At 33.7% G+C, this 26,798-nt stretch overlaps 4 protein-coding genes across 8 annotated transcripts; 1 reads left to right on the top strand and 3 right to left on the bottom strand.

Moving 5' to 3' along the window:
* Positions 1 to 1,890: 1,890 nt before the first annotated feature.
* On the bottom strand, positions 1,891 to 4,489 carry LOC140813007 (cytochrome c oxidase copper chaperone 2-like). 3 transcript variants are annotated; one of them, XM_073171408.1, is made up of 2 exons: positions 4,329 to 4,489; positions 1,891 to 2,296 (listed from the first exon to the last, which is right to left on the bottom strand). In XM_073171408.1, exon 2 carries the CDS (start codon positions 2,291 to 2,293, stop codon positions 2,054 to 2,056), a length of 240 nt encoding a protein of 79 aa, XP_073027509.1. In that variant the 5' UTR covers positions 2,294 to 2,296; positions 4,329 to 4,489; the 3' UTR covers positions 1,891 to 2,053. The 3 variants fall into 3 exon arrangements, with proteins under 3 accessions (XP_073027509.1, XP_073027508.1, XP_073027510.1); XM_073171407.1 differs by having other exon boundaries at positions 4,281 to 4,455; XM_073171409.1 differs by lacking the exon at positions 4,329 to 4,489 and adding an exon at positions 3,872 to 4,236.
* A 1,714-nt stretch (positions 4,490 to 6,203) lies between these two features.
* Positions 6,204 to 7,744, bottom strand: LOC140812494 (uncharacterized). The gene is made up of 2 exons (XM_073170769.1): positions 7,587 to 7,744; positions 6,204 to 7,488 (listed from the first exon to the last, which is right to left on the bottom strand). The coding sequence occupies exon 2, from the start codon at positions 7,041 to 7,043 to the stop codon at positions 6,609 to 6,611; it is 435 nt and encodes a 144-aa protein (XP_073026870.1). The 5' UTR covers positions 7,044 to 7,488; positions 7,587 to 7,744; the 3' UTR covers positions 6,204 to 6,608.
* Positions 7,745 to 10,052: 2,308 nt separating this feature from the next.
* LOC140812068 (probable hexosyltransferase MUCI70) lies at positions 10,053 to 16,102 on the bottom strand. 3 transcript variants are annotated; one of them, XM_073170254.1, is made up of 11 exons: positions 15,784 to 16,102; positions 15,560 to 15,630; positions 14,811 to 15,138; positions 13,648 to 13,932; positions 13,252 to 13,465; positions 13,043 to 13,152; positions 12,700 to 12,899; positions 11,942 to 12,045; positions 11,685 to 11,872; positions 11,391 to 11,590; positions 10,053 to 10,442 (listed from the first exon to the last, which is right to left on the bottom strand). In XM_073170254.1, exons 3-11 carry the CDS (start codon positions 15,067 to 15,069, stop codon positions 10,248 to 10,250), a joined length of 1,755 nt encoding a protein of 584 aa, XP_073026355.1. In that variant the 5' UTR covers positions 15,070 to 15,138; positions 15,560 to 15,630; positions 15,784 to 16,102; the 3' UTR covers positions 10,053 to 10,247. The 3 variants fall into 3 exon arrangements, with proteins under 3 accessions (XP_073026355.1, XP_073026356.1, XP_073026357.1); XM_073170255.1 differs by having other exon boundaries at positions 15,565 to 15,630; XM_073170256.1 differs by lacking the exon at positions 15,560 to 15,630.
* Positions 16,103 to 21,376: 5,274 nt separating this feature from the next.
* Positions 21,377 to 26,795, top strand: LOC140812067 (probable serine/threonine-protein kinase At1g54610). Its single transcript, XM_073170253.1, has 8 exons — positions 21,377 to 22,392; positions 23,552 to 23,836; positions 23,991 to 24,308; positions 24,443 to 24,670; positions 24,771 to 24,871; positions 24,965 to 25,079; positions 25,630 to 26,097; positions 26,190 to 26,795. Exons 1-8 carry the CDS (start codon positions 21,970 to 21,972, stop codon positions 26,394 to 26,396), a joined length of 2,145 nt encoding a protein of 714 aa, XP_073026354.1. The 5' UTR covers positions 21,377 to 21,969; the 3' UTR covers positions 26,397 to 26,795.
* Positions 26,796 to 26,798: the final 3 nt, after the last annotated feature.

Raw genomic sequence — 26,798 nt, 5'->3', positions numbered from 1 at the left:
TTGGCCTGAGCGTATAAAATTTGTAAAAGAATAGGTCTTGAGCTATTTCAATATAGCTTGTTCAAATTAAACCCGGAAGGAATTTATGCTTCCCCTCAGTTGTTCTAAAGCGTATAACAAACATTATGGTTGTTAAAACCTCTGTTATACCAACTATTCTGTCAATATAATGAGTATGTTGAGCTAATCTTATCTAATAATCGAAAATGGACGATCCATGCGACGCCATATGCTCGCGCTCAGGTGCCGTAAAAAATAGCAACTAGAAAGAGTTCTTGGCATTTGGGAAATTTTCTCAATGAATCCAAAAGATAAGGCATCTTGTGTAAAGTGAAGCTGACTTGAAATGAGAGGAGGATATCTGAAGCAAGATTCTCCAAGACAACTATAAATAGCAGCTTCTTGAAGGGTTTCAAGGCACAGCAAACCATTCATATTCCAATCAAAACTCCTCTATTTCATCTCAAGTTCCCAGTTTATCTTCAACCAACCATGTCGGACATGTGCGGAAGCTGCGACTGTGCTGACAAGACCCAATGCGTGTAAGTACCTGTACTATGTTTCCTTATTTGAATCCTCCCGTATGTATGTATATAATATGAAAATTTTGCAGGAAGAAGGGATATACTGCGGACATCATTGTCACCGAGAACATCAGGTACTCCCTTCCTCCCACAGTAGCAATAGTAGCTTAAGTGAAGTTCATGGAAAATATATTTACTTGAGACCTGTTAACCAAGGATATAATCCAACTGTTGAGAATGAATGCTTACCATGTGTTTTTCAATCATGAAATACCACAGATCATCTCAGATAAATGTTGCATAGGTTGTCTCACACACACACACGCATATTACTCATCACGATGGATATATGACTGAATATATTTGAATAATTTAATCTTGTATGATTTGCGGCAGTGAGATGAGCTTGGTGGTGATGGATGCTCCGGCAGCCGAGCACGATGGGAAGTGCAAGTGCGGTACCAGCTGCGCTTGCACCAACTGCACCTGTGGCAACTGATCTTCCAAGAAAAGGGACACCTCTATACTATATCATATTTAAAAATGTAATCCAATAAATTTGCTGCATGTTATATCATATATGGTTTGGTCCCTCGTCTGTATCTTTTTTATGTCATTAGTGATTAATTAATAATATTATCAGTGTGTTACAATTGCCTTTTTCATTGTTCTTGGAAGTTATATAAACATAAGATCTATAATAAATCAATATATAAGGAAACAAAAAATTCTTGGATTATCGTCAGCAACATTCATTAGTGTTTCATACATCAAAAGTCAATATTTTTCTATTTAACAGAGTGAATAGATGGGCAAAGGTTTTCCATTATGAATTTACAACTTTATGCTAAAATTGTGTACGAATCCAAAAACATGCAGGGCAAAAATTGACAACTTCGTCAAGCTAATAATGGTTTCTATACAATTAAAGTAAATTCGGCCGATATTAGAACGCACCCATAAAATCAACAAGCATATTCAATCCCAATGGTATACAAACAAAACGCACGAATTACTGAAATCTTGCAACAAATCTTGAATTATGGCCAACCTTGAGCTCCACCTTGGTCGTTGGATGCGTTAACTTAGTTAAATTGTTATTGTTTATAAATATAACAATGATCAAACATATAGACTACTGCTCTTTCATTAGAAGATGGTATATCAGTATATCTTGTTCATATTTTCAATATACTTCCAATATAAAAAATTTCAAGGGGTCATGCAACACTGTGTTTGATTCTCCATGATAAAGATATTGAATGGGAGGACATGAGACTATCAGAATGCGGTTGGCAACTCATTTTTCCGCACAACCAAAAAGAATGATAACAAAAAATAAAAAGTAACCACTTTATGAACAGCATAAACAAGAATTCCTTTATTTCATATATCTTATTCAAAGACTGGTTTCAATTCATATGGGCTGCCAAAATTGTTTTCGAAAACTCTGTGATATTAAAGTATGTAGACACGCACTCATGTTCAAAATCACATCGCATTCCAGTTTTCTGAAGCTGAGTGCATATTCAAACTTTGAAGCCTTCAGCACGGAGACATTTACGATGAGCCTCAATCCACTTTTCACAAGCAGATTCGCCATGCTCGACAACGCATTCATCCCTCAGCTTCTTAGTATCAGGGCATGCGCAGCAGATCTTCTTCTTCGGCTTTGAATCAGGCCCAGATGACACTGAACCAGACCCTTGGTCTTTTTCCGAATGCAGAGAGATGACAGAGGAAGTGCTGTGTAATGGTAAACTGCCCATGGTCTGAGGTTTCAAGGAGAATACCAAACGTTAGAAAAGATAGCCATAAAAAAGAAAATCATTAATCATGGACTGAAATAATAAGTGGCATCTTAAGCAACAAATCAAAAATCAATAATCATGGACTAAGTTTTCAATTGTAATCAATATTTATCATAATCTGAATTATCAGGATTTATAATTCAAACAATATAAATTGGCTTTCAAACAACGAGATTATCTTCCTACATCCACACAATAAACAGTGATCACTAGAAATATTATAAGATAGGAAACTCAAAGCAGGACGTCAAGAAGTAAGATGGCATCTTTAAAGTTTAATGCTTATTCCATGGATCAAGTTGTACTTCCTTTTCCAATAAGTGGAAACTCAGGCTCCAGAACTCGGGCCATTAAAATTAATGTAGAGAAATTAATTAATTTGAGATACATTTTAGATATTCTACCAGAGAACATAGCAAAAAGAAAAAGAAACTCCAGCACTATATATGTTAGAAATATCTCACATCGAACGTGAAAACTAATAAACAATAGTTTATAAATCCAAGAAGGTTATATAACCCAATAGGTAAGCCTTTTCGAACGGTACCCCTATTGGGTTTATAACGTAACATTGATGCTCTAGTTGAAAGTCGACGCAGCGGAATGAGCGATCTAAAAAAAAGTTATCATTTGATCAATATCAATAAGCAAAAAAAAAAGATTGGATTAAGGTACATGATACATGTTTTGAATATTGAAAAATGTGAAAGCCATCTAGAGTGACCGTCATGGACGTCAGTTTCTCAACTAGTCGTCAATATAACAAATTTCACACATCGATATATTGAACATTAAAACTAATAAAGAGCATCTTATAACCCATAAAAGTTAAATCACCCAATCGGCAAACCTTTAAACCCATAAATGTTACGTCATCCAATAAGCAAACTTCTTGGGATGATACCTCACTTGGGTTTATAATCTAACAATTCAAAACTGTGAAAACCATTTGAGAATTATCCTAGTAACTGCGATTGGCCGTTAGCAACCTTGATGCCTTGATGGAAGGGTGTAAAGACTTCTTAAAATGCCGTTGGCTCCCTATTCCTAATGAATCCTTTCACAAAATTACCAGGCTTAGAAGACTCAAAGGATCAAAACACACATTTTATTACTCCAACTGTAGCTGAACATCAGAAGCCAGAGGCAAGTTGTCCATTCAGCTTTCTTAAGAAGTTTCGAAATGTGCATCTTGAGCGTTAAACTTCTTGCATTAGATGCTATTATATTTTTTATTAATGTAAATCATTACTACCCATAAAAAACTACGCCACTCCTAAAACCCAAAACACTAGTCACAGATTTCACATCACTTTCTAACAATTCTTTAGCTTTAAATAGATCTAAACCAAGAAAAAATAATCCATGAATTAAATAGGCTAAAAATGCGTAAGTCCTCTGTTTATTCATCTCCTTACAACTCCTTTTATACCGCAACCCTATAGCTTAGAAAAATGAGAACCTTGACAGACACCCGAAAAAAGAAATTTCAGGCCCATGGGATGCGTCAAAATTCAAGAACAAGAATAGTAGTACCTCAAATCACGGAACAAAGGGAGCAAAGAAATGTTTCGATCAACTCAGAATACACAGATTCCAAGGGAAGCTCTGAAAACAGGGTTCTAACAAAATGGTGCACATTGCAAAAGCGTTGTTCTGAACCCGAAAGCTGGTCTCGCTAAAGCTTCTGAATATGACCACATACACACACGAGACCTCTTTTGCACACTTTCTCAAGCATGTAGAGAGCATGTTTATGAATTGTTTCACTTGATAACACAGTTATATTTAATGATTAAACCATAAAAAGAAAATACTCATCAGACTGATATACATCTCAGAGGAAGAATAAAAGAGGGTCAGACAGAGAATCGCTAATTCATAGATAATAACTATATAAAACAGCTGAAATTATCTCGTTAAAATGAAGAACACTAAATTATACCAAAATCGGTTGACGTTTGTGGGAGATGGTTAGGAGGAAATTACGTACTACTGGTGCGTTGGTTTCTTCAAATCTCCCGTTGATTTTTCCGATGGATGATTATTCGATCGATGTAGTTTGGAAATGCACACGCTGAAACTTGAGCGTAAAGGAAGTAGTAAATAAATATATACATACATATGTAATGTACATATATATAAATTATTAATTATGGGTTTCAAAATTAATATTCTCATAGGAAAAATTAATTTAGAGTTTCATAAATCCATAAAAAAAAAAACATATTGGGAAATCAAATAATAGCTGAATCTTCATCTTCTTTTACATTTCAAATGCGTCACCGTCGGGTCTCGAGATGAAAACAAGAAAAATTAAGTAATGGTTTCAGTTATCCATTTGAAGAGAACTCAAAATAAAGCAGCTCGCTTGGGTTGCAAGCTGGAGCCATACGAGATCTATGATCTAATATCTATCCACTGTCCACATGAGATATTCAAGAGAATAATTTTGGCCAAATTTCATTTTTTAAAAATAATAATCTCTAAATATATTTAAGTGTTGAGTATGTATCTAGTGAGACGATCTTACGAATATTTATCTGTGAGACATGTTAACCCTATCGATATTCATAATAAAAAACAATACTCTTAGCATAAAAAAAATAATATTTTTTCATAGATGACCTAAATAAGAGATATCTCTCACAAAATGATCAATGAAATCGTCTCACACGAGTTTTTGTCTTAAAGTGTTTTCAAATACACCTAAAAAAAATTATTATTTTTAAAATAAAATATTTGACCAAAATTATTTTACTTATTAGTCCACAATTAATTGATTAGAGATCATCAAAAGGGTTACTGATCCAATTCAGCCCAGCTCGAATTTAGAATATATATTATTATCGAAACATTCTCCATAATAATAATTATCATTTTTTTAAAAAAATATATGACATTGTTCAGAATAGTTTGTGAAATTTCACCGTTTTAATGAGCATTACACATAGTTCGCGTTATAATTTCTTATTTCACAACCAGTGTTACTTGTTTGGCGGAGGGGTCTAGGCGATTTTTTCTACCAAATTATTTTATTTTTTTATTTTATTTTTTTATCTTATCATTGTATTTCTCCAATAATTCATTTATATCGAATTGAAACTGAAAAATCAATAACATATTCTTTTTCTTTATACTATACAAATTGATTGAAAAATATTTCAAATAATCTTTTTTAAAAAAATAAAAAAAAAAAATTATATACATTACATTAGGCGGCTTTTAAAATCGTAGCTGTGAGTGACCGTCTAGCGCTTAGTCGCCGCCTCTTAGAACGCTATTTGCAATAAATCATAAAACACTGCCACTTTAGGACCAGAAAATAAAAAGAAGTAAAACAAAAGCATAGCTTTTGATAAGCATCAAGAAGGAATACTGGGGAGAAAGCACCGAAAGAAGGGAATATAAAATCACAAATGAAAAGGGCAAATATAAACCAAGTAGTGAGAGCAGAAAAAGATGTGACAAGATAATTAGGAATATGAAGTTTTTGTTACCAAAATTCTACATTGCATAATTGACGCAAACACAATCTCACTAAAATAGTATAACATCACCAGACAAAATGAAATAGATTGTCTTGTTCAAGCAAAAATCTCAGACATACGTACCACATCTTCCCCAGACCGACCTAGAACCCGTACTGATGATACAACGATAATCCGTTCGAGTAGAGAAAGGTTTGCTGTTTTCATTTACTTTCAGGAGTAGACTTCCACTGATGTTGTGCATTACAATCGAAATGTAGAAGCACAACTGTCAATCTTGAAACTTCCAAGAAGCAGTTCAAACATAATCTTGAATATTTAGGCAATAGATAACGAATAATATAGCAAGTAGAGAATGCATAAAGGAGATCTACGTAGAGGTAACAGGGAGAACTTTATACACATTAAGAATGAAAGAGACGAAAGATTCCACAACGTAATTATTTCATGTAGTATAGACCAAACTTCCAGACCTCCACTTAGGCGAGTTGAGCCAGATGCCAGTTCAAATTCTTTCAGTGCTGACACTGACACGGAGAGGTAAAATATAACCAATTTTATGATCTTAGAGCTCCCAGTTCCCAACAGCAGCGCCAGAATTTTGTGACAAAAAATCATCGAACTCCCGTATACGAAAGGAGAGACCCTGGGAGTGGGTTGTCAACAGCAGCAGATGTCACTCCATTCAAAAATCTTCAAATTTCATTTCTTATTTTAGCGAGAAATACAAGTTTTTCTCTGTCACTCCTTCATCCTACGTAGTGCTCTTCTTCCAGCCAACATCAATCATACTTCTCCCTCCATGAACAGACGAGAAATAAAACCCAAGAAAGTCCCAAAACAATGTCACCAACGACGAGTCTCAGCCAATCGAAACCAAGAACCTCAACTTTTCTCTCAAAGTATATTCTCCATATAGCCATTGTAATATGTAGAAGCACACAGCCTTTGGGGAAAAAACTATGAAACTCCTTATCCTTCACAAATGCCACCATAAACAAGAGAAATCCAATAGCAAACATAAGCAAACCCGAAAATGAATCCGATGTCTGGATTAACAACTGATCATGTGGTGTTGAGCCTAAAAGCTTACTAGCGCGCTCCCTACCATGACTAAACACAAAGACCTCATCTCTATAGAACATCATAAGGGCTCCACAAGTTAAGGCAATCAAAGAATGGAGCATGCAGATAAGAAAAAAGCCTTGGGACGCCATTTTATCGACGGAAGGAAAAAACAGATGGTAGTGATGGTTTTCTTCTAGTGCTGTACAAATCCCCTAATATTCAATTTTTAGGCTCAAGCATCAAAACCCACTTAAACCCTTGGCTTTTAGGCAAAACAAAATCAAATTCTATATGAATAATAGTTGAGCTCGCACCGCCGCCTAAATCCCAATCAACAATGCATATTTAAGGAGAAACAGAGGAAACCCTTTGTTATGTACCATGAAAAGACATGATCTTTATCAACATAATTGAACAAAGCCAATCAACCATAAAAAGAAAAATCTTGGATTCAGAAGACAGTTAAGGTACTTAACCACTTATACATCAACAGATTTATGAATCCCAGGCCTGGCCTTATGCGTGAACAGGAGATTCTTCAATAGAAGGTTAGGAGAAGCGAAAAGATAGATTCTTGGTGCCAAATCCTAAGATCTATGATGTGGAAACAGAAGAAATGAAAAGATTTCACTTGGTTGCACGGTTTACAGAGCTTAAAGGACATAAGAAAAGTGTGGAACATTAACAATTACCATAGGTGGAAGGCTTTTCTTGCCTCATAGCTTTTAAAAAAAAAAAATTTGTCATACCAAAACAGGAAGATGCATTGGATCCGTTCATTTACAAATGCATAGGTGAAGAAGAACCGAATACAAGAACTAGGAGTTGAAGGAAACATCACTTACGTGTGGGTCCAGGCCAGCACACACACACACACACACACACACACATATATATATATATATATATATATATATATATATATATATATATATATATTTATTTAAAAAAAATTTAAAAAAAAATTCCCATGCTCTAGAGTCGTCTCCCGTCGGCAATATTTAAAATTATCCCATGCAGTAGAGTCGGCGCCCGTCGGCATCCTCAAACCTTCAACCGGAATTGTTTTAAAAAGAATAAAATTATTGATAAATTGATACATAAAATATTTTAAATGGCTTATTAATATACGAACTACATATAAATAACTTAATTGATATATAATTTAACTAAAAAGTTAGTTTTAGTTTTTAATAAAATTGCTTTCAAATCCGATTATTTTTATTAAATTTAATTAAATACACATTTTATTTTTAAGAAATATTTTATTGATTAAATTTTAAAAATAATTTTATATTTATTTTAAAATATAATTATAATAAATAAATAAATCGTATATTCTTGGTTTAAAAATAACAAAATTATTCATTAACACAAACTATGTAATTGATTTTCAAAATATTTATAAGTATATTATAAATTGTATCTGTCTATATTATAATATTATAATTATAGGCAAATAAATTATATACACACATAAAATATATTTGATATATTATTAAAAATATAACAAAATAAATATAATTTTATTTATATATAATTTAAATTACAACAACCAAACTTACTGGTAGAAATATCTAAATCAAGTTTGAAAACTTTTGACCCTTGTAACTGCGTAAATTGAAAATGTGTGAGATTTTTATGTGTCGTCGCATTTGTACTTCGGCCATCAAGCGTCATTGGGTTTTTTTTTTCCAAAAATATTTGTCTTTTTATTATTTATAATTTTCATATTGAACATTTTTCCAAATTCCAATTGAATCATCAACACCATATTTTGGGAAAAAAAAAACTGTAATTACTTTTGGTTGATCGTCCGAAAATGATACCTCCATACTCCAATGACAGATATTTATTCATTATATTTTTATCAATATGATAAAAAAAAGTTATTTCTATATTTGAGTTGAGAATTATTAATCATAATACAATATCTAAATAAATAGAATTTTATTAAAAATTAATAATAAATTAAATTAAATAATCACGAAAGTAAAAGTTTGTACATAATTTAATTTATTAATGAAAATTAATTTAAAAACAATTTAAGTTAAAGATAAAATTGACTTTTTAGCTCGATCATGTATCATTTAAGTTATTTACAATATTTAATGTACCAAATTGTCAATTTATAAATAATTTATATATTAATTAATCCATTTACAGTAGTACATATATCAATTTAATGATTTATCAATAGTTCATGTTCTAAAATAAATTTTACTTTTTAAAATTAAAAATTAATTTTTACATTTATTGGTTTCTAAAATAAAATAAAATATAATAATTTGAATCCAGATATGAGTCAGCCATCAGCATGGTCATGAAGTCTTGATTTTTTAAAATTTTAAAGACCACTATCGCTGTTTGGGATAAGTTTGTTGCACATGTGAATCATAAAATTATGAATTATTCATGTCTGTATCTCTGAAGAAAAAATAAATAAATTCGGTGGACTTATAGAAATGAAAGATCAAGGTGATAGATGAATCATCATTTACAAATAAATTCGTGTCGTTTTTTTACGTGCATGCATGAATTATAGCATTCATGATCAAACATACTGAACATGGTAGAATTCATATTAACATAAACATAATATTTTTAATGCAAAATTTAAGGATTCAAAATTGATTTATATAATGAGATCTATACAAATCCGTGAATTTCACGTAACCAAATTAAAATTAAACTATTGAATATAGTGTGAAGATATTAGAGTATGTCTTTTACGATACGATCTCACGAATCTTTTTTTATCTATGAGACGGATCAATTCTACCGATTCACAATAAAAGATAATACCCATAAAAACTGTTACTTCCAAATAAAAGATCCGTCTAACAAAATACGACCCGTGAAACCGTCTCATACGAGTTTTTGTCAAGATATTATCCTTGTGCAAACATTCTCGAACAAAACTATCAAAAATTATCAACACGTCATTTTCCAATCAAATTCTAATCTGAAAGTATCTTTAAAATGTTTTCCGATGACTACCTTTCTATAAAATAATAATCATTATTTTCAAATGAAAACACGCAAGGTACCCAACCATTTATTATGAGGCACAGAGACAGTATCAATTCTTGCTTTATCCAAGGGATTTTGGTTCATTGAACATGGCTATACAGGCACCATTATATGTACAGAACTCATCTCAACTTTCCACCTTTGGATAAAAATTGATAATTTTGAACAATCTTCGAGTCACTTTCTTCTTTACCTTCTATGCTATAAGAACTCATCTCAACTTTCCACCTTTGGAAAAATATCAAAAAATTGTCCTACACCTGCTTCCTTGTTTCTGGTAATAACGAACTAAAATACTCACTTTAAAAATGGAGCAAAAATCAAATAAAGAAATTTTCCTTGTTTCTGGGAATTATTTTGCGGCGTCTCCTTGAAGTAGGCTTCTTGCTTCCTCTACCAGGCCGGACTAGATTTCTCTTCACGGGGTTTTTTTCGTGAATCAGAACAGGGGGAGGGTGAATTCTAGTCATAGCCTGCTGATGAGCTCTTTGTTCCAATAGATCTCTGTGATATGCCTGTAAACAATGGGATTCCAACTCTACTGATGCATAAATTTTTAGAATTTATATATTCAGGTGATTTGGAAATTATACTTGGCAAACACAAAATCAGACAAGAAGAAACCGAACAACTATAATCATCAATACTTGTACATGCATTAAGGACGGTTCGATGGATTATAGGCATGAAGTATTTACAGATTATCTCAAGATACAACTTCAGAGGCCAATTCCAAAATGGTAAAAACACAAGGTTTTTTTTACACTAACATGACAGTACAAAGAAGAAGATAAATAGAAACAAAAACTACAAGAAGACCGTGAAATCCAAAATCATCCAAACAGAAGAAAGATGTTTGTGGCCAGACACCATCATCGTGCAGTCAAATTCTAAATGCTACACCAGTTAATTCTAAATGCTACACCAGTTAATTCTAAATGCTACACCAGTTACTGTTCCTTCAAATTTCCGACTGAATTTGCTTGGCTCTTATATCAAAAAGCCTTTCAACCATTTTTTTACAAACAGTAATAGAGTTTGCCAACACAAAATTATTTTTATTTAAATTTATGAGTTGAACCCACCTCACAAGTAATAAACAATAAGTATCGGAAATTCGTTTTGACAATCAGCACCCACTATGGGATCTAAAAATATCTAATTTGTCTAAGTGCCACTAAAAGACCAGTACTGAGGTGTGACCAATCATCGTAAATCATTCATTACTTGAAAAAGAATTGGTTAAAGCATCCACCTCCTTCGAACTTTCACTGAGTTACACACACTGCCCCAGAGGTTTATAAAGTGCAAAGCCAAATACATATTGCCTTGTAATCCTTTAAGCATGAGTATTTGAACCCCTTCATCCCAGCACAAACAAACCAAAAATAGTACTTGAACCCCCAAAAATAACATACATTATGTGACTCAACAATATTGTGATGAGAGAAAAGAAATGCCACCTGTATCACGAAGTTCCGCCTCTCACAATCTAGAAACATGTTTATGTTCCAGTTAACTCTTTCTTTCACTTTATCCCTCACAGTTGCGAAACTCAGCTGATCTCTGGATGTGAATCGATCAACTTCATTAAACCATAGACAGCTGAAAAGGTTTGTCATGGGTATGTGCTCTCTTATTATCACACACCCTTCGGGAACATCTGCAGATATTTTGGTCCATGCAGAACTCAAAAATCATCACTTTTGAAACTAAAGTGAAAGCATATTCCAATTACAAAAGTCACACAAACATACCACTAGTTATAGGAAGCTTATCTAGAGTGTATGGTGTTAAACCCTCCTTTTTGTAATAATCAATTTGGTGATCAATGGAAGTATTGTCATATTTTCCTGCAGCTTTATTAGCCTCAGCTTCTTCAAAAACATCAAAACGACTGTAGTGCCTTGATATAGCAAACGTAGCATTTTGGCGCCACAGGAACCTGTGAAAGAAAGTAAGCAAGGTGGGTAATTGCAGTCCAAGTCATGACAAGAAAAGGCGGGAGGCATACTTCTCGAGAATCTGGTATGGATCCACGACTAGCCTGAGCTTTCCATCAATCCAGATAGAGTACCGAACATTAGGAAAGAGCCTATGCAACAAGAGCTTTGGCACCTGACGACAAAATATTCATTTGTTTAGTTCCACATGCTATCATACAACAAGGACAATAGAACAACGATACTTCGATAATAGCTCAGCAAAACATCGTTTAATGACAAGTAGCTCGGGAAATAAAGTGACAAGAAGCATATGAACAAGGTAAATAAACAACATGAGTGAAAATAAAAGCGTTGGATAAAAACCAAATCCAACTCCCAAGGAACTACACTGCAGTACAAAGTACAAACTATAAAACTCCAATCAATAACAGTCAAATGACTCTTAAATATAGGATGTGCCGACACGCCAGATGATAGCAGGACCAAATGAGTTATGATCAGCCTATCCTTTCATTTGGTTAAATAAAAACTTTCTTCTGCAGTTGCAACAGGATTAATCATGAAGTGGGCACAGCAAAATAATAAATCACTAATAAATTCGGTAAAATGAACACACTAGTTAGATATTGCATGTTAAACATAACGTCAAAGTTGATTATAAAAGAATACTCAGGTCGATAGAAACCCAAATTTTCTCACAAGAAAACGTCAAATTTGGACCATAGAAAAGTATGGTCAAAACAGAAACCAATGTGCAAATAGATTGAAATCAGCATTTTTCACAGCTATGAAGATTGAAGAAACTGAAAGGATGAAGAAAACTAACCTTCCCATTTCTTCTTGCATCATTATAGGGCACATTCTGGACAACGATAATTCTCCATAACCCAACCTGTTTCCCACCATCCAAGACACTAGTATTCTTCATATATGCTTCAGTCTCTTTATCAATAAACATGAAAAAAGGGACATTTTTTCTTGCAACTTCACCAACATTCCTTGGTTGTTGAATCACATCATAGTTACCTATGCACAAAAAATGTAAAAGGGCTCAATAAACAGCAGGATGTTAAGACACCTGGCAAGGTGCAGGTATTTCCAAGCTTCTCAACTGGCATTGGACAATTGCATGCTGCTCTAATAAAGGAAAAATTCAAATGCAGAAGTACCAAATATAGCGGAGGCCACAATGACCTCATGGAACTGCTCCAATTCTTTAAGATCGTCAGCGTCAATGTCAAAACCAGTTTGGTCTCTTGGTCCACATCCTTTTACAAATCTAAAGAGCACGAGCAAGTCAATGCGTTAAAAATCCAAGCAGCAATTTTGTTAAATCTATAATATTGTCTATGTAAAACAAACAGGAAACTTAGCCTACCCACAGTGCACGGTCATGGATTCTTTTATATCAAAAGAATCTTTTCTCTGTTTCAGAGAAGGGTACCCACCAAACTCAGAGCCTCCATTTGGTTCAGTTCTCAGAGGATTTTCTTCAGAGAAATATGTTAAATGACTAAGCACGGAAGATTCTGAGGGGAATTTGGGTATACTAGCTATGGCATGCTCCACAGGAACGTAACACACCGGGCATGCTGAGGCAACAAATAAGAAATAATATCACTGTATCTAAGAGTATATAGGCATGTAAAGAACACGTGGATAGATGTGAAATACAATCCCTCACATTAATACCAGTAGTTAGTTAGGATATCAGTAGCTCAATAGCTGTACAAAAAAAAAATCCAAAAGTTAATCAAACAGCAAGGTAACTTACGGCGAGGTCCAACGCGTCTTCTATCACCAGGAGGAGGGGGTGGAAACGCAAAATTTTTGCATGGATTATCCGAAAAAGAAGCAGTACTAGGATCAACATCTGCTGCTGAAGCATGGGAGATGGACGGATACCAGCCAGCATTCTCAACACATACTGTAACTTTATTCATCTTAACACTACTATCATATAGCATTGCTTCTTTCCCAGTCCACCATGAAGATAAAACATGAGACATATTAGGATCCCTTGTATCAAAGTCCAAACTAGTGTTTCCCAAATAAGCCTCTGACATCAACAATAAATCACCGGTATAAGTTAACAATACAAGGCACGTAAATTTGGTTACTTGCATAACTGGATAATTAGACTACAAATAGTCAATAACACACTTGATAATCCAACAGAAGGATACCCCCTATCAAGGAAAAAAGGAAGCAAGGTTTATAGTTATTAGAAGCGTGAGGGTATCATAAAGCCTGGATGCGATATGCAGTGCGAAGAATGAGTCTTAACGTAGAAAGTTGAACTGAGGGATAATACTGTAGGAATCTATTAAGTGAAGAGAATTTCATCATGCACCATCCAACATAATGATAAAATTCTTTACAAACACAGAACTATTGAACAGTAACAACATATTGTATGCTCTGTGTGTGTGCGTGTTTATTGCCCTACAAGTGAGATGAATGATAGGTGTCTTACGTTTCACCACAGATAAATCCAATCTAATTTTGATATCTTGATACGTCACTTTAAGATATTATACATATTTTATTATCCCAACGTAAAACATAAATTGGAATAAATAAATTAAATTGTATAACAACTATTTGAAAAAGTATGTGCTTTTGCTTGTGCATGTGCAACGATTGCTGGAATGATTAATAGAAATAGCACTGATTAAAAGGGAAACAATAGGGACTGGGCCACATAAATTATCCAGACATCTCAGCTGATGCAAAGAACCTAACCAGAAGTAAATACTGGGCATATAATAACAATTAAGTTCAATATAATCACTCAGAGACTAAAGCCAAAAGGAGGAACTTATGACCCATCAATTAGTGGTGAAGAGTCTTGAGACCACATCAATGTTGAGCTATGATGAATATTAGATAGAATACCGACAATGAAAAAATACAAAATGCATAGCATCAAACCACCTTTATTGACGGTAAAGAATCCTGTCGTGAAAGCTACAAGAGCAAGGGATGCTAAAACCAGCATTCCCACTTTCCTCTGGCTTAAATATCTGAAAATGGAATGAACATGTCTTTCTTTTTCCTTATAACCATTAAAGGATGACTTCGAAGGCCTCCGAGGAATGTACAAGTTCTGAGGTGGCAACCCTCCATTCAGTGGGTGTTGCTGCAATAATCCATAACTGCCTGATGCTCTAAGACCCAATGACCCTCCAGTCATTGTTCCTCCGACCCCTCAGAAGTTATTTTCATCTCTTTTCACAGCAAAATCGGCATTCATCCACGTATGCTGCGTGAAGATCACAAATCACACGCCAGATGATCAATAATTGAATACATCAACTAACAGGACAAGAAGGTAATAAAAAATTTCCATATCAGGTACAGTAAGTAAACCAATTTTGTAAACAAGCAACACAGTATAAAAAAAAATCAAGTATCAGTTCAGAAAGATCAAGAAAATAAAGTATGTTAATTCACCATTTTATTTCTGAAAAAAGGCATGAGAAATGCCGTTCATGCTAAAGTTGATGACATAAATACTTCAAATCCACGAAATGGTCCAAATCTATCACATCCATTTCAACAGAAAAAATGATAGCCTACAACTCTTCAACTTGAAACAATGAGTTAATAAGGATCATCCCCCTTTTATGCTCGAACGATTTCCAGGAAAATAATGAAGAAAATATTAGAAATGCACAAAACACCCCACCTTCACAAATCCTAATTTACCACAATAACAAGTAAGCACGGTTGCACGTAGAACAACTCCAGACTCCTTTTTAGAAGCCAACCACCCAGAATGCAAAAAAAAAAAAAAAAAAAAAAAAAAAACTAAAACCAAATCAGCGCCAGAGATGTGAGCGATTCCAATCAATCAAAACCGAAACCGAAGAATCCATTTGCTTGAGAACTTCAAATCTGGACCTACCTAAATCAATGCATGCGGATAAGCGATCGAGTCGAAGGGCCCAAAATGAGATATTTATCAGATTGGGTTGCTCCTCACCTCCGAATACTCTCCCAGTAAATCAAATTATCCAAAAAAAACAACAAAATCTAAGGAAGTTTCAAAAAAGTTTTCCTCGCTCTTGTGGACACCTAACAACAGTGGAATTGCTTCGTCTTGGTGAATTATTTTTCGTTGATTTTTGGGAAATTATGAGCCAACTGCCAACATCCATTGTATTTTGGTTTTGCAAAATTCAAGAAATATTCTCTAATCCAATAATTTGGTAAGTATATTTTCCCATGTGCGGGTTTCGGGGTAATTCGGGGAAAACGATAAATAAATATACCATCGTCACTGTTCACTCCCTCCCCAATTGGCTTTAAAACAAATATCTTGAAAATTAGATCATTACTATTTCATTTATTTATTTCACTCCCCAATTGGCTTTTAAAAAATTATTCTGATGCAATAAATTATATATTTTGGAACTTAGATAATTACTGTTTGATTTATTTATTTAAAGTTGAAAACTGTAATCGGAATGTGGATTTAATTTGAATCACAAAAAACATAGCTATCTTTCTATATACTCTAACTACTTATCCGCTTAACGAAAAACCACACTTAGATTTAGTTTCTGCATTGTTAGGAAAATTAAAATTCACATTTTTAGATATATCCCTAGATCCTGTGAAAATTATGGATGTATTGATCTAATTGTTTTTTTTAATATCATGGAATGTCCAGAGTATTTGTATACTAACGCTTTTTATCTATTTAATGAATGCTAAATTCATTAAAAAAATTGTAGTTCTTTTTTTCAAAAAAAAAATCAATTTCATATTTTTTCACAGTGTTTGTTTTATATAAAAAAATCGCTCTCGGTGTCATTTATATCAAGTTATTATAATTTCATAATAAGCAAAAATTAAAATTTTCAAGTTCCAAACATAATATATTATCAGTGGATCGTGACACGTGTTATGTGTATAATTCAAATTAGAAGGAAATAGTTTTTTTAAAAAAAATCACATTAAAGGCTGTCAAGTTTTTAAGTTAAAATGAGTGAAGAGAATATATGATAAAAGCAACATAAATAGTAAAATGGTATATTTCATATTATTAAAAAGCTTACATGCCGAAAACCGATTGTATTAGTATTTAACTTTTAACTAATATTTTATATTATAGTTATCAAAGTTAATCTGTCTTAACATATTCTGATATTTTATGACAGTAAAAAAAAAAATTAGGAAAAAAAAATTGTCAAAATTATACTGAAAGAATTATATTTATCGGTTGATTTCCCAAAAGTACATACATAAAAAAATATTATTGAATATATAACCCCATGAAATACTAATTTTTTTTTATGGAAAATGTTATACCAATATATTTTGGAGTGAGCTTGTCAAAGAGTTTTCCAATGCGAATTTACTTAACTAACGTTTACCATTTATTGTATTAATCTTAAAATTTATCCAATATGTACTTAAAGACAGTAATTACGAGTTCTTACATCAGTATAAAAGAAGAGTGAGTTTCATGTGAGACCGTTTCACGGATCATAATCTGTGAGACGGGTCAACCCTAACCATATTCACAATAAAAAAGTAATATTTTTAGCATAAAAAGTAATATTTTTCATATGTGACCCAAATAAGAGATTCGTCTCACAAATACGACCCGTAAGATCGTCTCGCACAAATTTTTGTCATAAAAAAATCGTTCCATTTATAGCCGATATTTTTTTTATGGGCCATTGCAAAAAAATTCTAATTTTTGAACTAAACACCTATGTCTGAGGATTGAGGAGGTCCTTGTCTCTCCTTACTTGACATATTAACTATTTCAGTGTAATTTTGGACCAAAACTTTTCAAAGGAAAACAATAGGGTCCATGTCTTCATGTCGTGCATGAATGATATCCTCACCCCCAAAAGGAAATATATGTTGTAACAAGCTATTGTGGAGATTTAATAAATCACCCAAACCCAGACTTTTAAATAGTATGTTATATATTTAGATAAATAATAATTAGTCTCGACTCATGAATACATATTATTATTTATAAGGTTCATAAGAATCACATGACAAAATGTCCAAGTTGTGTAAGTCGTTCACTTCATTTCCTCGTCGTGCATCCGTTTGTGACGTTTTGGATTCAACGGGGTAAAATAATCTTGTGATTTAAAAATACATTATTTTTTCAAAAAATAACTTTTATATGAGACGGTTTTATGGATCTATTTATGTGAAATGGATCGATCTGGTTCATACCTACAATAAAAATTAATACTTTAGATATAAAAGATAATATTTTTTATGATTCGGTTTGAATTTGGTCGTGAGACGGACATGTAATTTTTTGTGTTTTTTCAAAGGTTGATGATGCTGCATTCTGTATATAAATATATGTATAAACACAATCTATTAAATTATTTAGTATTTACATTTTTTAAAAATTTCAAATTTATCAATAATTGAGTCAATATTAAACATTCGAATGATTTTTTTCTCAATACATATTATTAACTTAATATCTTTCGTAAAATTAATATCAACAATAGATAAAATATAAGCATGTTATTAAAAGTTCGAAGACATGAATGCAAAAAATGAAGTGATTCATGAGATAAGAGATCTGAAATTAAGAAAAAAGCAAAAACTTGTGTGAGACGGTCTCACGGATCGTATCCGTGCGAAGGATATCTTATTTGGGTTATCCATGAAAAGTATTATTTTCTATGCTAAGAGTATCACTTTTTATTATGAATATGAGTATGGTTGACCCGTTTCACAGATTAAAATCCGTGAGACGGTCTTACATGAAACTACTCTACAAAAAAAATTAAGTTAAAGAATGAGTGGAAAAACGGTCTAGAATTAAATAATTTTTTTCATCTTTCTTTATTTATTACTCTGACATTTTAAAATATTAGTTTTTTATTAAACAATTTGAGGAATTGTTGTGGGGGGCACATGAATTAAAGAAGGAAGAGGGTGGTTTAAAATTTTTAAAATACTTGAACAATTTGGATGTAGGGTGGGTGCAAAATTGAGGGGGTGGGGGCAGTAACATTCAAGCAAAATAATAATAATTTAACAATTTATTTCCAAAAAACATTTTTTTAAATATACCGAATCAAATCATCTCACAAATATAAATACATAAATTATCTCTACTTATAATATATCTAATCTTATATGAGAAAAAATGGGTTGTATAACCTAAAATATTAATGATATATTGGCTTAGGCAAAAACTTGTGTGAGACAGTCTCACTGGTCGTATTTTGTGATACAAATCTCTTATTTGAGTCATCCATAAAAAAATATTACTTTTTATTGTAAGAGTATTACTTTTTATTGTGAATATCGATAATATTGACTAGTCTCACAGATAAAAATTCGTGGAACCGTCTCACAAGAGACTCACTCATCACTTTATGGGCAAATAATAAAAAAGGTATTTTAATTTAATTTAAGTATAAATATAAAAAAAAGTAGAAAATTTCAACTTTCTCCTTACTTTTCATAGTCTATCTTATAATGCTATTATTGGTCAAAATGAATTATACTCGTGGTCGGGGGAGACCGGCAAAGTGAGTCTACTTTCTGCATTAGAAATTGAAAAGGTAACTTCAATTTATTTAAAGATAGAAAAATATTAAATATTCTCGATTTCACTCGCATAAGAAACAACGTGGAACAATTAATGATGGAGCCCAAGTGCCATGCGTTTTCTAAATGCTATTCAACTCGAGAAGCCCACATTTAATAAATTCAAAAAATGCTATTAATTAATTAAATTAATTTTAGTAATAAATTTTTTTTAAATCAAAATGAGTAATATTTTTCACCGACAATTGGTTATTGAAAATTAATATCGTGGTCGCATTTTAAAGTATATTTACATTGTTTTCTACCGTAAATGTCGAGAGTTTGTAAGATATAAATATATACTTATTAAACCATCAATATATCGTAAGCCACTAGCCATTAACAAAGTCGAGTCCATCTACCTTTATAAAAAAACCCTCCAAGTTGTAATTTTTTATGGTTTAGTTTTTCTTTTTCCCAAATACATCTGCAACATATAATCAAGGCTATCCTTTATTCATTCCATTACAGTTACTATTATATAGTCATATTTTGTACGTTTGGTGTGAAAACATTGAAATAAAATGCTACTTTGGGATCTAAATCCTTATAACGCGTTGGGAGTATTTTCGAGATGGTTTTACATGTCGATGTATCACGCGATGAATGATCTTATTCATAATTAGACTGAAAATTATATGTTGCTTAAAATTATAATTCGCGAAAATTTGTGTGAGACAGTCTCGCGGGTCGTAGTTGTGAGACGGATATCTTATTTGGGTCATCCATGAAAAAATATTATTTTTTATTGTGAATATGAGTAGGGTTGACCCGTTTCATATATTATGATCCGTGAGACGGTCTCACATGAAACGCACTCTTAATATTTTTGAGTCATAGATCCGCCAATAACACCGTTTTATATGAGTTTTTGTGTTTTAATAATTATTAACATAACATACGCATTGCATTGCAAGTATATAATATATGTTTATTTGCTTATTAATGTTCAAATAATCGTTTTAAATATGTTTTTTATATTCAAATAATGATTAAGTATATTGAAAAGTGATTTATCAAATATACATGAATTAGCTGATAGAAAATGTTGAGAAAGATTGATGAACTACATTAAAAACACCAATGAGTATATAACGTAAAATATCTATTTATTTATAATGTTGGAGTAAAATTGAAAAGCTTTATAGTGTGATAGATCATACCAAAATAGTGGTAATAATAATCTCAAACTTTATAATATAATATAGAAGTTCAGATAACACATTATTTTCAAGCAAAAACTCATTATATCCAAATTCATTTTCAAATAAAAAGCCATGTATCTAAGTGTATAATATGTCTACTCTGATACGGTCTCACGAATCTTTTGTTGTGAGACAAATCAATCATATACATGTTTACGATAAAAAATAATAAGTTTGACAAAAAAAATTATTTTTTTATGGATGTGTCACGAAATTGATATGTGAAACCGTCTCATAAGAATTTTTGTATCAAGTGCATTATTAAAATTAGATTAAAACTCAATCGTTTCAACATTAATATAAAAACGAATATGCATATCAGAACAAATAAGAATTGAAGAAATATCACAATGTATTTTCAACTAAACAATCCGGGACACCAATAAATCAACAACACAATCAAATAACCAATTACAAACAATTATAACCAAACTACCAATAAAATCGACCCAAACCTATATTTGAATATCGCATTCGTTAATCATTAGTTGTCATTTTCACGTTATAACATTTTACACCGAATGAATACATTTAATATATATCATTATATAACGAATATATAATAAAAACGACTATTAAATAAAATGGATTTATTGTAATTTTGGACGTAAATAGCTAACAGAGTAACAGGAACCGGTGGAAGAGCGTGTAACACACGCACATGAAAAATGGCGTGGTGGGGGAGTGACTACAACGGAACACAAGCTCTGTGGAACTTAATGCTAAAGCTCTCCCATCAGAATCAGAACTATAAACTCCATGTTGCACTTCAATTCTTAAAAGAAAAAAATAAAGAAAGAGAGAAAGATTAACCCCTTTTATTATCTCTCTTCTCCACTTCTCTCACTCTATTATCTTACTCGACACAATTCAGTCCATGCCCTAGATCCACCCATGCCAAGCCATGAATCACTGCTGACCCAACTTTTCATTGAGTCCCCATTGTCTTTTCGGTCACCATTCGTGAGCCCTGTTTGGTTTTCTTCTTGAATTTCCTTTTCGAGCGTCTGGGTACATTCTTGGTACATTTTCGGTTTTTGGGTGCTCCTTGTGTAGACTTCTTTATTTGAGTTCCTCGAAGTGTTGGTGTCAGTTAACTGTCTTTATTAAGTGTCGGGGTTGGTAAATTTGCTTTCTATGCTCGAACTGTAATGAATCTTGGCTTATAGTTGGTTTCTTGAATGGATTTGATTGTTTTGAAACAATCGAAGAAGAAAGGTTCTTGCGGTGATTAAAAATGTAAAAAGGCACCGATTTTGGGGTATGGGTTGTTGCTGAATTGGGTTTACATAGCGAGAATGGGTTGTATATGTGGTAAGCCCTATGCCATTGACGATAGTAACGAGAGTCCCAGGGAGAGGCTGCCGGGCAAGGAATCTTCGGATTTGCAGGCTCCAAGGGCTGTTTCTTCTCGGAGGGAGGAGAATTTGAGGTTGAAGGATAGACTGGATAGTAATAGTAATAGCAACGAGGGCGGGCTTATATTTGTAGACAAGCAAGTCAATGGTTCATCTAGGTTGTATGTAGAACCTTTGGAAAGGAAGCGAGAGAATCCCGAGTGTGTAACTGCTGTGCACCATCCAGGGGCGGGTATGGTTCCTAGAGCAACTGAAGGGGAAGAGGTAGCAGCTGGATGGCCACCGTGGTTAGCTGCTGTGGCTGGCGAAGCTATTAAAGGGTGGGTCCCTAGGAGGGCAGACTCTTTCGAAAAATTGGATAAGGTTAGGCTTTTGATATTTTGTTTGTTGCATGTATCAGGCTATGTCGAAATGCAACTTATATGACTTTGTCTATGGTGGCATGATTGAAACAGTGGATGATATAGGAATGTTATGGTTCAGATTCAAGTCCATCCATGGATCAGGATGATATATGTCGTTTCAATGTTAAAAAGTGTCACCTTTGTGGAATGCAAGATAATAAATGAACCAAAAGATTAAGCCTTTGAAATATCAAGTCCTTCTATGATACCTCATTGGTTGCGCGTAGGCTAATAAAACTGCGTGGATGCATCAGAATTTGCATTTATGTCAGTGAGTGATGAGTGGTTCAATTAGCAGCTAATGTATTAATATGCATATTATTTTCAACCTATGAGTTGGTTTACCAATATTCTCCCGTCTCCACCAACTTCAAATTCTGGAATGATGTCGTTAATTATCAGCAATACAGTTGCATATTCTCCTCAATTTGTGAGGCTAACCTCTGCTATTAAACCCATATTTTAGTGTTGAAAAACCCTTGAAACGGGCCTCATATTTTGCCTATTTTCTGTCACTCCCAGATGATTATATATATGAACCTATGCTATTATTGAGTCCTTTTTGCTAGAAATGCTGGACCAAACTACAAAAATGCATAATCATTCGATGATTATGTGATGAATTTAGGAACTCTGTTACAGTCTCAGGGTGATTGAGAGCCAACAATTGTGTGGGTTTATAAAAAAGAATTCATACTCATTCACCTGATGTGACTCAAACGCTAGCCGTATATCCTGGACAACCGATAGTGCCACTAATAAGCTACTTGAGCACAACAATTGCATTTTTGGGATTCTAATCAAGGCGCAGTTATAATAACTTTTGGGCCATATAGTCTCTGCTTCTGGTTATATGCTTGTGTTATCACAATAAAATTAGCAAATTGTGTTGCTTTAATCTGTGTTTTTTTCTATATTTTCTTCCACATGTTACTTTAATCTAAATTTTTTTATGTTATCTTCCACATGTTTGTGATGAAGATTATGCATGTTTCTGTCGTAAACCACCATTCTGTTTATTTATTATATTTTTGCTAAGTACATTGATGATGTGTGCTTTTGCCAAGATTACTCTGTCTAATTCTTATTTTTCCCCTTTGTGGCCTTCTTTTCTACAGATTGGCCAGGGTACTTACAGTAATGTTTATCGTGCCCGTGATCTTGACGCAGGGAAGGTTGTTGCTTTGAAGAAAGTGAGATTTGATAATCTGGAGCCCGAGAGTGTTCGTTTTATGGCGAGGGAAATTCATATTTTGCGTAGGCTTAACCATCCAAATATAATTAAATTGGAGGGTCTAGTTACATCACGGATGTCTTGCAGCTTGTATCTTGTTTTCGAGTATATGGAGCATGATTTGGCGGGACTCGCGTCCCACCCTGGTCTCAAATTTACCGAACCTCAGGTGTGCACATATTTTCTTTGATTTCCTACTTGCATAGATATAACAAAAAGATTTTTCTCCTTTTGCTTCAAGAATTGTGTTTATACGAATATGCGTTGGTTCTAACCTTGAATCTCAGATTTGAAGAACCAAACGGTTTTGTTCTTTTTCCCAGGTTAAATGCTATATGCAACAACTTTTACGTGGGCTAGACCATTGCCATAGTAACGGCATCCTTCATCGAGATATAAAAGGCTCCAACCTTTTGATTGACAATAATGGTATCCTGAAGATTGCAGACTTTGGTTTAGCTAGTTTCTTTGATCCTCGGCAAAGTCAACCACTGACCAGCCGTGTTGTGACGCTGTGGTATCGGCCACCAGAGCTTCTACTTGGAGCTACACATTATGGTACTGCTGTAGATTTATGGAGTACTGGATGCATACTTGCTGAATTATATGCTGGCAAGCCTATCATGCCAGGAAGAACAGAGGTACATTATTGTCGCAGTTTTTCTCTTTCAACAGTCACGAGGCGATGAAGTTCTTTTGAAGGACTACAGATGTATAATATATTTTTAAGGTAATTTGAAATGCAAGGATGGAATTCACAAATTTGGTTTTTCAGGTTGAGCAGTTGCATAAAATTTTTAAACTCTGCGGGTCACCCTTAGAGGAGTATTGGAGAAAATCAAAGTTGCCCCATGCAACAATTTTCAAGCCCCAACAACCTTACAATCGTCATGTTACTGAAACATTCAAAGATTTCCCTGCACCGGCATTAGCACTCATAGAGATCTTGCTGTCCATAGATCCAGCAGATCGTGGATCTGCTGCCTCTGCTTTGAAGAATGAGGTAACATTTTCTATGTATTAAATTTTAAGGTCTCATATTGGAATAATCAACGTGAACTGATTGTTTAAGAATCCTTACATGTTTGTAACTCTTCTCGTAGTTCTTTACGGCAAGACCATATCCTTGTGATCCTTCAAGTTTACCGAAGTACCCTCCTAGCAAAGAGTTTGATGCTAAAGTTCGAGATGAAGAAACAAGAAGGTAGTTGTTCCATCTTGGAAGTTACTGTCCATTTTTCAGTTAGAGAAATCCAAATAGGTTATTGAATGTCTCGTAAATGTGTGGAACATGTAGACAAATAGCGGCTGGGAACAAAGGTCATAGATATGACCTAGAAAAGAGAGGACCGAGAGAATCTCGCGCAGTACCTGCCCCTGATGCTAATGCTGAGTTAGTCTCATCAATGCAGGTAACTAACTATACGACCTGTCAAACTTATTTCCTATTTTTTACGCTGGTTGTAGAACTCAATGATGGGTGTAATATTCTTGCATTTAATTAATTTTCTAGTAAGGAAAAGATGTCTTGAACTTGAGCAAATATAATAGATGTAAATTCAGTCTTTATTCTATCGGAGAAGAAAGCGTTTTTAAGATCAAACTTGAATTTACAATGTTTCTGCATCAAAATTTGTTCTTCTGAAGGCATTATGATGATCACTTTTGTCTCGAACTAAATGCAGAAAACAACAATATTTAGATGTATACTAGTTTTTTTACAGGAGATTGAAAATATATTTCAATGAAGGGTAGTAGTAAAATGTGGCTGTTCATGATTCCTGCTGCATTTCTTTCACCTTTTCAAGTTTTATTGTTTTATTTGGTCTATCACTCTTGCTCCTTTCATGTGTTTGACTATCAGACAGCATGTTCTTGAATCCGATCCTTGTGAAACTGCGTAAACACTGTGTAGACTTTAATCTCAATTACCTCCAATATTAATGTGTTTTTTGGATGCAGAAAAGGCAAGGTCAGTCGAACCCCAAGAGCAGGAGTGAGATGTTCAGCTCTCATTTTGAAGAAGCTGCATCTGGTTTTCCTATCGAACCACCAAGACCATCCCAATCTGTGGATGAAGAAAACAGCGAGCCTCACGGAAATGTCCACAAGAGAGCTTCCCATTCCGGGCCGTTGGTTAATCGAGCTGCCTGGGCGAAGGCTGGAAAGAACTTGGAAGATGCTCCTAAAAACCTGGGCGTGGCTGAGTTAACAGCCATGTCTGGTTTAGTTGCTGCAAGGAGGAGCATGTTGTCTGAAGAGCGTAGGGATAAATCTTTGTCTCAGCATGAAGTTCCAAAACTTATAGCCAGGTTTCCTGGATCATACAAAGAGGTTTCAAGTTCTGCAATGAGTCAAGTCCAGAAGAATAATCCGAGTGCCAACTCTCAGCAGCAAGAAGACGAAAGAACTAACAACAATCCTGCACTTGTAAGTACTCATGTTACGTTTACGTTATGTGGCATAGCTATTAGCGCTGCTGTCGTAGTCATCATATTTCTTTCTTGCTGATCTCTCTCCAGCTTGGTTATGGTTCGAAGGGAAACAAAATTCACTACTCGGGACCACTTCTGGTTCCGTCAGGCAAAGTGGATCAGATGTTGAAAGATAACGACCGGCAAATTCAAGAAGCTGTACGACGAGCTCGATTGGACAAGGCGAGGATGAGAAAACTGCAGGCTGACAGAAACCAGCTATCAACAAATTCATTATTTGTTTCTGGTCGTTGAACAAGCAAATTCAATTGGAAACCATGAAAGAAGGAAAGATGTCACCAAAAATGATGGGTGAATCTTAATAATTAGTTTATTATTTTTTGTTCTTTTGGAAAATGTGAGGGAGGAAATTGTTGTATAAATAGGGGTGTAACTGTACTGTGCTGCAGAAGGTAGGTTGTGGCCAGTTCCCCTCTGGTTTTAGAGTTCAATGGGAAATCCCTCCGTTTTCTTGATTCTATTTGGCAGTCTTTTTTTTTTTTTTTATCTGTATGGAGTATTCTTGTAAAGCTTATCATGAATTTTAAGTTTTAGTATTACATAGTCTCTTGTGTAAACGTTCGGAGCTGTTGAAAACATGAGCTGGTATAGCTTATGTTTCCTAATATTTAACTTTGGTAATTGTTCACTGAAGAT

The sequence above is a fragment of the Primulina eburnea genome, chromosome 14 (assembly GCF_022965805.1).
Source record: "Primulina eburnea isolate SZY01 chromosome 14, ASM2296580v1, whole genome shotgun sequence".
Lineage (NCBI taxonomy): Eukaryota > Viridiplantae > Streptophyta > Magnoliopsida > Lamiales > Gesneriaceae > Primulina > Primulina eburnea.
This window is presented reverse-complemented; position numbering and strand designations above follow the sequence as displayed.

Coding starts and splice junctions, on each gene's coding strand:
- LOC140813007 (XM_073171408.1), bottom strand. CDS start 2,293: ATGGGCAGTTTACCATTACACAGCACTTCCTCTGTCATCTCTCTGCAT.
- LOC140812067 (XM_073170253.1), top strand. CDS start 21,970: ATGGGTTGTATATGTGGTAAGCCCTATGCCATTGACGATAGTAACGAG. Junction 24,309..24,442: donor TCATGCCAGGAAGAACAGAG/GTACATTATTGT, acceptor TTGGTTTTTCAG/GTTGAGCAGTTGCATAAAAT. Junction 24,671..24,770: donor CCTCTGCTTTGAAGAATGAG/GTAACATTTTCT, acceptor CTCTTCTCGTAG/TTCTTTACGGCAAGACCATA.
- LOC140812068 (XM_073170254.1), bottom strand. CDS start 15,069: ATGACTGGAGGGTCATTGGGTCTTAGAGCATCAGGCAGTTATGGATTA. Junction 12,046..12,699: donor ATGCAAGAAGAAATGGGAAG/GTTAGTTTTCTT, acceptor TTTTGTCGTCAG/GTGCCAAAGCTCTTGTTGCA. Junction 11,591..11,684: donor TAAGCTTCCTATAACTAGTG/GTATGTTTGTGT, acceptor AAATATCTGCAG/ATGTTCCCGAAGGGTGTGTG.
- LOC140812494 (XM_073170769.1), bottom strand. CDS start 7,043: ATGGCGTCCCAAGGCTTTTTTCTTATCTGCATGCTCCATTCTTTGATT.